Genomic DNA, 16,246 nt, shown 5'->3' on the forward strand with positions numbered 1-16,246 from the left:
GTTGGGGACTGCTTTAGCCCCAAGTAAGATATGCCATATACTTCCAAGCTGGCAACACTGATGAATGTGGCTGTTGCAAATCCAAAAGCGCTTGCTTGCATGAAATCTTTTGCTACAGAATAAAACCATTTGCACTCTGCTTCAAGCCACAAAAGCCCTGGAGACCACAAGAGCTGGGGCTGGACGGTGACTGCTGAACACAGGCCACCAACACCCAGCACATGGGAAGGAGGACATCTCCCCTACAGCTCACAGCTCATTTATCTCCTGCACAAGGGGTCGTGGAGCTGGCGGGGGTCTGTGGGGAAATGGATGGAGCCAGCGCTCAGATACACCTGGCTCAGTTCTTGAAACTACTGGTATTGGCCCCAGCAAGGCTGGTAGATGGGTGCACGCAGGTTGCAGCTAATGCACAGCAGTTGAAGAGAACTTCTTCCTGACGAATGATGAATTCCCCTGTTTCTGACATGCACTGAAAGCCAACAGAGCGGTGTTGACTCAGTAACCGATCGTGCCCTGGTAATACACGAACTGATGAGTGATTTGCAGGCCAGTCGCAAATGGAAGCTGTTTTTACTCACAACTACAGCAAAGCAAGGGACGGGGAGAAGAGAGAAAGAAGTGAGAATTAAAAGAATTAAAAACACAGAGTCCTGAGAGGTTTCTCTGGAGGAAACCTCCCAGTTTCTCTTTTCATTATCTTTTCAACAAGGGCTAAAAAACCCCCACACAGACAGGAGAGCATCAACCACCAGCACCAGACCCCAGGATCAGGTCCATGTAGGTGAGCACGTGTTTACAGAAAAACCTGAAAAACAATTTTTAAGAGCATAATGCTCCATTTGCAGCAAGTAAAGACTTGCTGGATCTCAGGTAAGATTGCACCTAAGTAAGCACCAGAGCCTTTGGATGCTGCCATAGTGCAATGCTGCAGGTTGGGCTGCTATGTCATTGCCAAGATATCCTGTGTAAAACAAACATGTTTGTTCAACGATTGAAACCGAGACGTCAGGATTTTATTTAAGACAGTCTGGAGAATTTCAGCATTTCTTTTTCCCTTTAGGGCTCAAGAGTGCTCTGAAGGCTGTAACCGAAGGTTTTCCAAGGGGAGGTGACTTCCACGGTTCACCTGAAGCAACATCTGTCTTCTCAGACATCTCCCTTAAAGTCAAGCTGAATGACAGCAAGGCAACAACCACAGCCGAGATCCCATCCTAAACCCTTGTGGTGATACAGGGCCACTGACCCAACATCAATTGTGTTTGCAGTTTTTCACACAACTCCTCCGCTGTGCTTTATGGGCAGATGCATGTCAAGGACATCCTGAGTAAAGCTGTGATTAATAGCCCTTGATGGATCTTAGTACCACGAGTTTTTCTCTTGTGTTCTTGACTCCATACAAGCTCCAGGCGTCCCTGCTACACGATATCATAGAATCATTCAGGTTGACTCTATGGTCACCTAGTCCAACCCCTGGTCCATCCCCACTATACCACTAAACCATGTCCCTTAGTGCCACATCTACGAAAGCCTCCATGGATGGTGACTCCATCACCTTCCTGTTCCAAAAGGAACAGACTCACCCCTCTGTCTGAGAAGAACTTTTTCCTAACATCCAACCCAAATCTCCCCTGGTGCAACTTGAGGCCATCACCTCTCATCCTATTGCTGCCACCTGGGAGAAGAGGCCAACTCCCACCTTGCCACAACCTCTTCTCAGGCCGTTGTGAAGAGTGATGAGGCCTCTCCTAAGCCTCCTCTTCTCCATATTAAACAACCCCAGTTCCCTCATCCACACCTCATAAGACTGAAAGCCCAAAACAGAACACAGTACTCAAGGTGTGGCTCCCATTCAAACCTTGCTGTTGCCTGCAGCAGTCCCCAGCGCTGTAGTGGGATGCTCCAGTGGATCCCTGTTAGGGATCTCATGCCATACCAAGAAGGGCCGCGCACCACAGCCTCATTTATTACATCCCTGTAATCACTCTTATCAGCTTACCTGCAGTAAGGCATTAGTAAAAGCTAAGCCACTCATGAATGGGGCACTCTCTCCTACGTGCAAAGTCAATCAACATGTTGTATTGTTATCGAGCTCACAGACAAACCTCTCTTTGTACAGCAACCAGCACAGATACAATGCCCTGGCTATCGGTGTAAGGTTATCTTGTCAGTCCATTAGCAAGAACCACCTGCTCTGCTTCTGTCTGAGATATCCCCTTATTGACATTCCTTAAAAAGAAATCCATTTAAACTATTTCATCTCTCCTGGAAGAAAAAAGAAGTTAGTATTGAGTCAGGAAGTGTGTTTCCCAGCTTCAGAAGAATTCATGCATTTTCAAGCCACAGAAACACAGATTCATCATTCCTTACAGATAAATATGACTATCACCATTGCAACTGGGCAGATCTTTGCATACTTGAAATTGTTCGGATGCGTTCAGTCATGTAAAATGCTGCACTCGGTAACGCTTTAAAGATACATCAGCTCCCAAATTACACTGTTGAAAAGTGGCTCCTCAGACACTCAGTCATAAACTGTTACTCAGAATTCAGCCGCGTTCAAGCCCAAATAGAAGGAAAACCTCTTGTCGGAAGCATGGCACATGAGAAAGCAATCCCAGAGTTACCAAGACTTGTGCATTTGTACAGTGCAAGAGCAGCAAGTCATTTCATCCAACCTTCAGTACACCTCACACAGCTCCATTTCCCAAAGTCACCACACACCGAGCCAAGAACCAGCCTCATCTGCCCTGATGTGAGATTCCAGAACTACTGAGAACAACTTCTGCCCACACTGTGAGTGCGACACATGCGTCCATGGTCATGCGACTATCAGGGATTTAAATGCCCCCCACTGATCCTGCTTTAAAAAATCTGCTATGCTACTCTTTGCTTTGGGTCAAAGTGGAAGCTGGCTCCTACAAATCCAAGATAAAAACTGCTTGGTCTGATTCATACCTGCAACCACAACGCTGAAAATGTTTGAAAGAATAAATCAAAATAAAATACAATTAAAAACCAGAAAAATAAGAGCACAGGATGAATATATCCAGTGGATTTATTTCCCGATTTCATAAACGTTCTCTGCATACACGTAGCTTACCTCAAGGTGCATTCTTATTTTAAGGCATGAACCTTCTTCAGACCTCCCATACCTTTGGAGGAACTCTCAGTATAGAAGTTGCAAGAAAGCATTAAAATGTACACATTATGTGTACAGCGAGGCCCAGCAGAGTCACATCACCACCAACAGCCAACTGAAGAGTGCTAGAAACATCCCTGCTCTGAAAGCCACCAATAATTTTCCCAGCCTACCAATAAAAAATCATTGTTGCTGATTTCCATAGCGAGTTAATGAACGTGACACTCAATTACAGCTTCAGCCAACTGCTACCCCCGTCTCTTCTCGCTTGTATTTGGACAATGACAAAGAACACTTGACTCCTAACCAAATATTCACTAAAAGGAGACATTTCAACAAACACAAACACTTGAAACAGCAAAGCAATAATCAAACTATTGCACTGTTTCAGTTGGTAGCATTCCAGCACTTCCATCGGGATAATCCAGCTGACATTTGCCCTTGAGACAGGGCGGATGCCTTGCAACGCAGCATCTCTGCTGAAGGGGTATTCTGAAGTAAATCTGGTATTTGGAGATGTCTTTTTCAGCAGATAGATAAACAACCAAAGGAACTGGCTGCTCAAGCATCAGGCAGAGCAGCATCAGCAGATACCTGCGGCTCGGATATGGGCACCCTGAAGGCATTTACAGAGAAACAAGCACTGCAATAAAGAATCTGAAGAGGTGATCTTGTAAATATTTTACATTTTGCTGGTCTGCCTCCAAGCAGTGCGCAAGCACCAGCAGACACAAAGCAGGAGAAAGCAGGCTAATGAGAGGAATGCGACCAAAGGAATTGGACAAGGCTTTCTGAAACAATTCTGCAAAGCAGATGCACCAGTGGTCAAGTCAGAAGCCATTAAAAAGTTATGGATCTTGGAAAAGAGAGGGCCATGTCATGTCTGGGTTTCAGTGTGGGCTGCAGACAAACCCCACGGAGGAGACAGAGCAGAAAACAAGTGGGGGCAGAAAAGATGCACCCGAGCACCAAGCCAGCAAATGGGGCTCCAGCTGCAAACTCCCTTTGCCCTTATAAGCAACAAATGGAGATGAGAAAGGCAACACCCAGCGCTGTGCAGCCGGAGCAGTCAGGCAGGAGAGCTGTTTTACACACACAAACCACAGAGCCATCCTTACATATCTTTATTGCACACATCCATCCTTATACCTCTCATGGGATGAGGCCAACTTCCCTTCTCAGGATAAACTATTTCTACTCATTGCTGCCAAATCCATCTGTTCCCAAGACAACTTTTGTTACTGCCTAACACAGATACTTCGGAAGGGTAAATCTTCCTCCTGTCCCCTGACCCTGCTTGCTGGATCACTTCAGATATTCCCGGGTGTTCTTCCAGCCACTAAAAGGCACGTTTCCACCCAAAAATCTTCATGATCGCCTACAGGCAGCTCAGGGCAACACCAGTTCCTACTCCAGCTGCTCATCACAGGAGCATCTCCAGCACCTATGTTTCATTTTCAGGCTTACTGGCAGCCAGTTCGGAAGTTATAAGTGGCATCATGAGTGAGAATGCCAGAGGTGAGCTAATTAGTGGGTGGCTGTCTGGAGCAGCAGCTTCCCCAGGCTTTGCTTTGGGTACACAGTGTAGGATGACTGATCTCAGCAGTGTGAGGACGTTTGTAAGCATAGATTTCTGGAATACATTCACACCGACTCATGATTTGGGGGGAAATACTACGATTTATTCACTGGCATGCTTTGCCATTGCTGTGGTGTAAATACACACACACGTCTGGACACATCTCTATTTTTGGAGCTCCATGCACAGGGTGCCGGGTCCATAGTTACTCCATTGACAAACAGGAAGCGCTCTTCACTGAGCTGGAAGGCTTTCAATCCTCCTCTTATTGTAAACATTATCTGCCTTCAAAATCCTTAATGTGTTGCAGATGTGACAAACAATAAAAGACCTATCATAAAAAAAAAAAAAAAAAAAAAAAAAGCTTGCCATCTCCGTGTTTCCCACTGGGGCACCATAATAATGAATTTATTAGCATACAGCACTCACCAACATATGTTTATAGTCACTCACAAACTTTTGACTTGACAGTTTACAAGTATGTTTAAATCATTAGCTTAAGTTGAGTGTCCAGTTATTACTGGGTCATTATAAATAGGAAACAAAGGTAGCATTTCATACAACAGGCGATAAATCAAAACTAGGCTGTATTCAAGAGTGACTTTGTTTGGGGATTTTTTGCTCTTTTTTTTCAGATCCCCACATTTCCCAAACCTTTGGAGACCCAAACTGCAGGGCAGGAGAACCATAGAATGATAGAATCATAAAGGCTGGAAAAGACCTCTGAGATCCCTAAGCCCAACCCACCAAGTCCATAATCACATCCCTCAGTGTCACATCTCCACAGTTCTGGAGCACCTATAGAGATGGTGACTCCACCACCTCCATGGGTCACCTCAACTACCAGCACAGACACAGCATCCCCAATGACCTGCTTTTTGGGTGGTGTACATTCTCATGCAAAGACCTTGGGCATGGCCAATGCTGCTAACGTTTTCACCCAACCTCCATCCAAACCCAGCACCCATTTGCACACAGCAAACACACTGCAAATACTCAGTGGCAACACAACATTAATGTGTCTCGTTAAAGCCTTTATCTTACACAGTGATCCCACTGCAAATGAGATTTTAAGGCAGGGCCAAGAACTTGTGGCACGCTGTCCAGACGTGGCCCAAAGCCTCGCTGTGCAGGACCACATGCTTTTTGCTGTGCTGCCCTTGGATAACAGGAGGACACATGCAGCAGAGCTGCCTGCCAAGTCTATGTGTAAGGCAGAGCCAACACTCAGCAAGGGAGGAGTTCTCTGCTGCTATCACGGGGCCAGGGATATTTCCTCTTGAGCTGAACCAGACTGCTCAGAAAAAAGAAAACCAAGCATCCAAACACATTCCCTCACTGCAAACCTGAAAATAGCATTTGAAGAGGATTTGCATGCTTGATCACTCTGCTAGGACACCTGCACTGCTGGCCATCCAGCCTCGCTGCCTTCATGCTGCCGCAGGGAACCTCAGGAACTCAACCCCAGCCACTCCCAGTCTCTGCATCTCTATTACAGGGCAACCACCTTGGGGAGGAGGGAGACAAAGCCAAGCCAAAAGCAGAAGTTCATTGCAAAAAGTATTTCCAGATTTCAAAGCCTGGCATCATTTCAAATCGGCATGCTAACCTAAAATTTAGAATTTGTGGAACTAGGGGGAGATGTGGAATGGTTTCTGGTCCCTTTTATTTTGTGTTACATACATATGATATGATGGGAAAAAAAATAATTGAAAAATATCCCTTTCAAAGTAAAAAAGAAACATTCTCAGAATGTTGAAAGTATTTCCACACCATCAGCAACTTTTCCCAGGCTTGTTTCCAACATAAAACTTGAACAGTGTCACTGCTGCCTATCCAGTACCAACCAAACATGATTCTGTCGCTGTCAGATCAACTTCACCTTTCTACTCCAAGGAAGAACACACAAAAATGAGTATCATTGCACACACAGCTGAGGAAGAACCAGAAAGTCTCTGGCCAGCACCATGGCACAGTGCTGTACTCCAGGCCAGTCGGTGCCCAGAAGCTGTGCCGCCCAAACACAGCTCTCCCAACAGCCTGATAGACTTAACTTGCTGGGACACAATGCCCCAAGCCATGGCTGCTTTTCCACTGTGTTAATATTTACCCAGTCTCAGCAAAGTCAGTAGCAAACACCCTCCAGCAGAGTAGCACAGGGAGGATAAGCCCTCTTTTCACGTAACATGTTCACATACCACATGACAAGAGAGGTCTAAACTGCCAGACAGGCAGGTTATCTGGGGATCAATACTGTGATTAAACCAGCCTACAGAGATAGGAGGCGGCAGAGAGGATTATACACACAGCTGATGATATTATGGGGAAGGCTGGAAGAGGAAATTAGAAACACATTAAAATAGCATGGAAGTGTGATGCAAAGATGGTGGAAAATGAAACACATATCTCTGCACTCAGCTCAGGACAACGTGGATCACCTGTGTTTCCTTAACATACACTTTGATATTGAGTTCTTGCATGAAAGAAAGGGCATTTTATTCTTCTCCGAATGATGCGTTTCTCTTTCAGACCCGGGTTGGAGAACTTAAGGAGCCTTTTCCTTCTCCAAACCAATATTTGAATATATGTATTTTATATATTTTACATAATGCGTCAATAATCTTTGATATGAAACGGGCATTTGATATTTCAGCTCTCACTTCATTAAGGATATTTTAATTATCCCAGGCCAATGGAAGGAAGTTTATAAACATCTGTGCTTCGTTTAAGAGCCCAAATTTCCCTCTTAAACTTCAAAGCTGTAAAGCTGATTTTATCCAGGTTCAGTTGTCTGGTCTCTCCAAGAGCACAGAGCTGGGACCAGCATTAATTGGGTCGAGCTTCCAGCCACTGCCCCCCAGCCAGCAGATGCCACACACCCACCATGGACATGGTGGTCTCACTGCTATGAGCAGGAGGGAGGATGGCAGCAGTTAGGGGGTCAGGGGAAGGCACCCACCCACCCACCCACCTTTCTGTAACTGCCCAAGTCGCAGCTGGATCTTCACTTCCACCTCCAATAGAAGGTGGTGACCTTTTTAATTACATAGCCATGAAGCATCAGGACACCTTACTGACATCTCAAGGAGATCCAAAGACATAGATCATACTGATGGTCAATGCTGTTGATCCTAAGGGTCTTGAGTGCTCAAATCACTTCTCAAAAATGAAACTTAGGTGTTTTTTTTTTCGTTGAGTTTGTTTTGTTTTTAAATTAACCCCGTCTCTCTAAACTCCATGTCAGAAACAACCAAGAGGGTTTGCTGTACTCAGACCATCTTTATTGACTTTATGAATTTCTCCAGAAAGCAGAAAAGCTCACCTTTAAATTCCTAAGAGTAGGCAGCAGGGGATGAGCTGTACCTACAGCTCAGCAAGGCTGAACGCACCCCTGTAAGCCCACCTGGAGCAGGAAGCTGAGCAGACCCAAGAGTTGTCATCCAGACCTACTGACCCCAGAGGAACAGCCACCCCCAGAACCACTGTCACCATTACCTGCTAAGAACCGGAGCTGGTTCCTCACTCGCAGCTCTCCATCTCCAGAGCCTCTGCCACAGTCATCTTCATCATCACAGTCTCCACTCCCCTCTTCCTCCTCCTCTGGGGTTTTGCCTGTAGCTTTTCGGTGGGGCAGAGCCGTCCCTTTGAGCAGCTGGAAGACAGGATGCATCGAGATCACTGAACAGCTCCCATCACCCTCCCTACTTCTTCATCTCCTGCTTGCAGGAGTGAGTGACAGGGCTCCATGGAACCACATCAGTGGGCTAGATTGGATATCTGGAATATTTCTTCACAAAAGAGTGGCGGTGCATTGGCACAGGCTGCCCAGGGAGGTGGTAGAGTCACTGTCCTTGGAGGTGTTCAAGAAATGTGCAGATGTAGCACTGAGGGACATAGTTAGTGGGCATGGTGGTCGTGGGGTGAGTTGGACTTGGTGATCCTAGAGGTCTTTTCCAACCTGAATGATTCTATATGACCCTGGTGCATGCCTTATGCCAAAGCACAGAAGGGCTCTGGTTCATTCATGGGCAAACATGCACACAAAACCTCAACGGAACAAACAGGAGAAGGAAATAAAACCACACTGAGAAACTCCATGCCTTGGCTTCTCCCTGGGTGAAGGACATCTACCAGCCATCAAAGCCCACAGGTCAGCAGCAGAATGCACTTCCAGAGCTGAGCCAGATGAGCCCTGTGTGGGGGCAAAGCCTCCCGGGAAGTCAGACACAGAAGCAGTGGCACAGCTGAGCCCTGTCCAGTGGTCAAGGGCAAGCTGAGCTCAGCCCCAGGCTTGGTTGCTGCTGCACCACTGTAAGTCTCTGTGCTGCCAGCTCAACACAAAGTGATCTGTTGGAAAGCACCATGGAGCTGCTCTCAGGGATTATGGTCCATCTGAGGAGTAACATGTGGGACAAGAAATGACAGATCCCTCTGGCACTGCTTTGGGAAACCAGGACAGCTCAGTATGCTGCAAATCCCACAGCAGAGTGCCCTCATCCCAGCATCATCCTGCTTGGGGCAGGCAGTGATGGGAACACCCAGAAGATGCTCACAGAGATGAGCTTCTAAAGCGCTGGATTAAGGCAGGATTTGACTTCCCCAGGTAAAGCAATGCAGTGAAAGAACCCATAATCCACACCAGGCAACTCCAACATTTCCAAGCAAAAACAAAATCAACAAAAAACAGCTCCAGAGCTTTAAAGACCTAACTGCTTCTGAAAGGTTGCACATCACTGAGCAGGGGTTGGATACCTGCACTGATGGTCAGAGTTGCTCTCAGCCACAGGTGGGAGCTCTCAGCACCATCCGTGCAGAGAGGCAGGATGAAACACATATTTAAGACATTGCCTTCCTCTTCCCACTGACTTTCCCTATTTCACTCTTGCTGAAAGAACCCAGTTATTTCATCACCAACCCAGCTTCCCTTTGAAAAAGTGCGAGTCAGCCCATTAATACAAGCTAAAAATTTCTGTCACTACCACTACACCATTAAAAGCCTCTCAAATTTAATCTCTGCTTTAAAAAAAAAATAATAATAAAGGATAAGTAACAGAGAAGATATTGCAAAACGGGAGCCTTCTGCTTACTTCAGGGCTTTAGTTGGTTCCAGCTATTGCAGCAATATGCGTGTCTTTCAAGGCATTTTTTAATATCTGGAATCTAGGTTATATTTTTAAACTATTAAGCAAGTCTTAGAAAACAGTTCCTAAAATATTTAGCTGCTGAAGTTTATACAGCCTTGGAGGAATGCTTTCAGCATCTGGCTCTCTGTCCACAGCAGTGTCCACATACCTTATTGTTTATATTAGAGCAGCACAGTGTAATGAAAAACAAATGGCTCCAAGTGAGACCACTCCAGCTCCCTGCTGCACCCTGTGGGGAGCAGCACCATGGCACAGCTCTGCTTCACGGGTCCACGCTGAGCATCACCCAAGGGTGACAAAGGGACATGGCAAGGATAAGGGTTTTCCCTTATGTATGTGTCCCCAAATGTTAGCCTTGTACACCTGAATCAGAGAGCATAGCACCACGGCAGTGCTAGCAGGTGAAGTGCAGCTCAGCTCCCCAAAACACAGAGATGTGTTTTCGTGGCCATCAGCATGCTTTGGCTCAGACCGCCCAAGCTCCCAAATCCAGAGTCTTATTTTATTTAGATGTTTGCAGGCCTTTCCCAGAACACTGTGTGACCACAAAAAGAAAAAAATGATATGCATATATACACCAGTACAGAGCTGGGCGTAGCATGGGGCAGACCTCACACAAACCAAACACGGCAGCTCAGCCCTTATCGCTCCTTGCATTTCTCCCCTCCAAAGTCAGCCCACAGTGCTTAGGAAATGTTTGTAGAAGTCATGCTCAGAGGCACAGCATGCACTTGTTCTTGCTGCACGCAGACCTGATGGTTCTCACGTTGTGGGACCGAGGAGCACCATGGCTCATTCAGACACATGCCAGGAACAGACAACATCCATGGAGTCTTGCAATGCTGTAAATAGAGACTTCAGCAACAAATAAGCACACCATAAATATAGACTTTGTCAATGACACAGCTAATAGCATAGTTCAGATCGGAGCATGGCAGCTGAAAAATACAGTGAGCATGCCCCACACAATTTAGAACTCACTGCCCCAGTGCACCACCATTGCAGGACGCTCCCATTGCAGCTGAAGCATGAAGCACACCAGCAGGAACCTCACCATGCACCTCAGCAGCATAAATTCCATTACCCAGAAAGAGGCATAAGGAGCTTTCTGGCAGAGAGAATTAAGTTTTGGGATATTTTCAGATTTAATAAGCTCAGCAGGGGCGGGAAAATAGCAGAATTTTTCAGTTGTTTTCATACATTAAAATCACTCTCATATTACTATTTTTTTTCTTGGCATGCTATAAATTAGCAGCTTAATTTCTCAACCTTTATAGCCACAATGAAACGGGAACTTCCCAAGAAACAACACATGGGCCTCAGCATAGCCAAGCACATGCTGACCATAGCATCTGATTGCCACAGTGATGCTTGTGGGCATCAGGATAGCCTCAGCCTTGCAAACCTGCCTGGGCATCAGCTCACTCATACAGCAACATGTTGTACTGAGGGACATGATTTACCAGGAAATGTTGATGATGGGTGGACAGTTGGACTGGATGATCTTGGAGGTCATTTCCAACCTTGGTGATTCTGTGATTCAAAGGTCACTGACATAGTATGAAACACAAGAAAGTCCTACCAGAAGAGCAGGGCCAGTAATGCCTCCTACCACGTCCTGCCCTGCTAGCACAGACAGGAAACCTAGTGATGGGTGGGAATCCCAAAGTACAATCTTGGGCATTCAGATAGAGAGCACTGCTGGGCACCATGGCTTCAGCTGGCACAACATTGTGGCCTCACTGAACCATTGCACAGCCACCAGCACGGTCTGTGTGCTTTATGAAGTTATATTCAGAGCACTGAACATAGCTTCTCCATCCTTAAATAGCAAACAGAGCTGACTGTTACCCTGACATTACAGTTAATTCATGTCCTGTGGTGTACAGACTACGCTGAGAGACAGAAAATACATAGTCTGGTGATCGCTAAAGTAGTATGTGAAGCAAGACAGCTTCATCTTAATCACAATTCACTCAGCTGCAAGAGTTTACAATCATATCTGCTCTTCTCTGCTAAACCATAATGGCAAAAATACTCTGTAATGTACCCAGTGTAAACCAGAGTGCTAACTGTGGGAGCCTGTGCGCATGCACACATCTCAGAGGTGTCTGTGGGGCACCCATCTCCCATCTGCACCGTAACCATGGGAAGAAGCACATGGGCCACATCCTACACTCCCAACTACAAGATCCACCAGCTCAAACATGCATCGGATTTGCGTCCAATCTCATTGCTTTCACATCCTACCCTCACTCCAGAGGCACGGGCATTGGTACGAGGGATGGTGGAATGCCCCAGCTGGTTTCCACACAAATATTTGTTCCTCAGTTTGTCCTGTGCTCTCCCCCCCCAAAAAAAAGAAACAACAATAACAAAAAAAACACAAGCAAGATCGGAAGAGCGTGCCGAGCATTTCTGCAAGGAAATCTCCCCAGGGCATCCCAGTGTGATTTATACCATTATTCATAACCACGCAGTGACCAGACACAAACAGATGCAGCAATGTGGGGTAATGACTCAGCTGGAGTTGGACGGGCGACCGTGTGTTGAAATCTTTATAACTCCTTGTTCTTAACAACCACTTCACTCAGAGCTCCCCATCCCACCAGCCCCCTGAGCCACCTGGCCTTGTTTTTCCACTTTTAACCTAAACAAGGAAGGCTACAACATACTTTTTATCATTAATCTCCCGTCTCCGAGAAGAAATCAGCGTTGTGTTCCTTGGACTGCAGTTCAGCAGTTGTTTTCTCATTTTGGAAACTATGCTCGCTGTATTGCAAATATCAATTTGAGCAACACCAAAATTGTGTCCACAAATTCAGATGAAATATCGGCCGTGTGGTACAAGCACGGTGCTCCTCTAGGGCAGAAATCATCCCTTTCAACAGACTTCAAAAATATGCAAAGCAAAGAGAACAGCCAAACAGATTATTAAGGAGAATAGAAGACTTTTAGAAAAACATTTAATTCCTTCATGAGTTTAGGGGAGAAGTCTGATTGATATTTGTAATCTTTTGGTGGACAGAGCTGTCATTTAATTTAGCTTGCATGACTGAAAGAATTTAATAAAAGTGTTCCACTGAGTTTTGCTGAAATTCTTTGCATGTTTTTAGTAAGCCTCTGGAATACGATCAAACCTAAAAAGCTGGAGAGGACGGAGACTGATCTCGTAGCTAAAATAATATTCAGAATTGCAATATACATTTAGTAATCAAGCGTTCACATCCAAAGAGCTCTACTGCAGGAACTCTCTGGTGCTCAGCCACACGACGCTGCACACCATGAACCAAACCCAGCACGGCCAACCAACCTCTGGCTCTGCCAGGAACCTTCCAGCCACTCTGCTCAAGGGCTGCGCACAGAACATTGGATGCCATCCTTCTAGAGGTTTGGTAAGGAGCTCAGAGGAGCAAAGCTGTTTCTTCTCCTCATTTTCAGACACCCAACACAAAGGCCACCACACATTCCACCCAACTCTTACAAGTCCCAGCAGGTCAGGTTTTCCTATTTTAAATTCCAGCCTGCTGAAAACATTGTCTAAGGGGAGAAAAATAGACCTTGTAGCCAATCCTGACCTTTAAATTCGCAACACTGACTAATTTATGGGTGGCTTTTAAATCAGGGCAGCATCATGGGAAACGTGCAGATTTTCACACGATACTGTTCCCTGTTAACAGCTCATTACAATGTACAGAAGTATATTCCCATTATGAAATACAGCTGGAGTTGTTTTGCTTACGAAGGTCATTATCTGATCACCAGCGAGAACCAAGGCAAGGAACCCATTTTAAAAGCCTGAAGTTGTGGACTATTTGAAAACTCATGTGTTTTGAATTTGGTGGCCTGATCATACACAAGCATGCTACGAGGAGAATCAATTCTCTCCACTTCCTTTGCTTATTAGCCCTAGAAATAGCATGGAAAAAATTATCTTTTATTAGCAAATACTTCCTTCATTATTTAACCAGCCCTCATCATGGGATTCAGTGATGTCCTCCTCGCCACCTTCCCATCTCCCAGCTCCGTTCCTTTTCATCTTCTCTGTGGGCAGAAGGCCCTGGCGACACAGAAGCAAGCACAAGCCAGAACTCAATGCAACATCAACAGCATCAATTTTACTTGCTTCTTTCTGAGCTCTTGAGAGCTTTTTCTGTTTTGGGCAGCAACAAAATGCAACGTGCATTACAGAGATACCCAATGATCCCTGGCACTGAGTACCCATTGCCATTACAAATAAGGGAATTTAAAATCTTAAGAATACATGTGAACAGCAGGATCTGTCTTGTAAGAGTGAGGGTGTGTGCATGCATGCACGGATATCACTGCCCTGCTGACTGCATCAATCCCAGACAGAAGGGCCCAGGCCCACTGTGGCCACATGGAGACCCTTCCAGTTGGATAGATATTGGCCATGCAGACGTGGCAGAGGAGAAACCTGTTCCTAATTGTTCTCTTGTTTCAAGCTCAGCACAGCAAGGAGCAATTGCTAATCAAACGTTAATAAAGGGGAAGTAGGCTTTGGACCTGGAAAAGTCATTTTCAGTGCTTAGAAAAACAATGAGTTGGGCACGTCAGCTGTTTTATCAGCTGCTCAAAAAGCAAATTCTGCACGTCCCCACGCTGCCTGCTTCAAACCATTTCGTATTTGTACACTGCTGAAGCCATCTCAGCAGACCAAGCCCCAGGCAGCACAACAGGCCAAGGAAGGCTCGTTCTATATTGTGCTCTTTGGCCAAAAAAAACCAGAAGTGTTTTACTTTGTTTCCCTCAAAATGCTGTTTCTTGGAATAGGAGAAACCCCTACTGTGCCCACCTTGTGCCACTGGCATAGCAGAGTCCCCTGTACTGCCTGCACACACCCCAAGGAGATGAGATGCTCTCAGCTGCCATAAAGCAGTTTTTCTGGTCACCCTTGATAGCGTGAAAAAGGCAGTGACAGCAGTGAGTTACTGGCCAAAGGGCGGCCCTATGTTATGGATCATCAGCTTAACTCCAGATTAGCTATCAAATCTGACAACATCCCTATGGGTAAAGCAAGACAGATAAAGACCCCTAAATGTTGGCAGTAATTTAAATGAGTCCACACTGGACAGTAAATCTCTGTTGGCAACAGAAAGGGCTGTGAAGCCACTATGAATCACTGCAGTTTGGTGACTGCTGGCTGATGTCTGGGGGCAAGATGCACCCATGGACGTGGAGGTTAAACCCTACTGGCTCCAGGATGGGCAGAGGGACCGGCTCCTGTCTGCTTTCCCTAGTACAGAAAGTGTCACTTCCCTGCCCCAAACAAATGTTCATTCATCACAGGGCACATAGGAAAAAGATTACTTGGGCTTTACGATCATTCACCTTGCTGGCAGTTCCTTCCCCTTCCACCCCACAGCCATTTATGGCTTGTTTTTGTGCAGCAATAGGAAGGAGCAGAACAGTGAGGTGCTGAGCAGGGTCCAACACTGCCCAGTCCTGCGGCCACATCAGTGCCACTGCTGCAGAAATGCTGCTCATCTCTTTGAAGATGAGAAGCAGCAGCTCCATCTCCTTTGCACTTCTTTGCAAATTACCACTGGTACTTCACCATCCTTTCCTACGCACCTCTGCCCACCTCCATTAAGCACAGGTCTCCTTCAGACTCCAAAATCAATCATTAACTCCAACACGCTGTTGCATCAGGGCGGTAATGTTTCAGCACCTTCCAGGAGTCTGTCTGGATCTTTTCCTGCGAGGATTGGGCTCCTACAAGCTACCAAGACTCTAAAACTAAAGTAGAAACAATTTTTTGTGCAAAAACTCCATTGCAGCTCTTCTTAACTTCTTCTAGCTGACCTGCATCATTTCCTCAGTCTCTGCCCCAGGGCACATAGCTGCTCGAGATTTGGTGTCACTTAAGCCAAAGCACCTCGTGCCCCATTGTGGATTTGGTGAAGGCTTTTGGTGCTCAACCCAGGAGCCATTTGTCTTTCATCTCTTTCCCCTCTGCTCGGCATCCCTAGACAGGAAGACATGGACCCATTTCTCTCCATGCCAAGCAGCCACCCCTCAGGGGGTTGGCAGCTGAGCAAAGGAGAGGTGTGGGAACTTACATGGGTCAGGACCTATCACTATTATCCATATTTTCCATATTTTGTTTGGTTGTGTTTGAGCACAGCCCTGCTGTGCCATTCAAAAGGCATTCAGGAAAGCATCAAGCACACATCACCAGAAGATAAAACATCAGACAACAAGAAGCAACAAGGAGTTGCACTTGACAATCCTTATGGGTCCTTTCCAACTCAGGATATTCTATGACACCAGCAGTATGGTAGCATGGAGAGACTATGATTCTAAAGGCAGGAGCACAAGGAACAAGAGAACAAGCAGAGATGGAGCTACCAACCACCT

The 16,246-nt window shown here is 46.1% G+C and overlaps 1 protein-coding gene across 1 annotated transcript in view; it reads right to left on the reverse strand.

Annotated features, from left to right (window-relative positions):
• The window catches only part of GPC3 (glypican 3), a 114,105-nt gene that overhangs the window by 15,675 nt on the left and 82,184 nt on the right, over positions 1–16,246 (reverse strand). Inside the window, exon 7 of the mRNA XM_048959846.1 lies at positions 8,217–8,373. Coding sequence (XP_048815803.1) covers positions 8,217–8,373 — 157 coding nt within the window. The remainder of the gene's footprint in view (positions 1–8,216; positions 8,374–16,246) is intronic.

This window comes from Lagopus muta, chromosome 13 (genome assembly GCF_023343835.1).
Source record: "Lagopus muta isolate bLagMut1 chromosome 13, bLagMut1 primary, whole genome shotgun sequence".
Lineage (NCBI taxonomy): Eukaryota > Metazoa > Chordata > Aves > Galliformes > Phasianidae > Lagopus > Lagopus muta.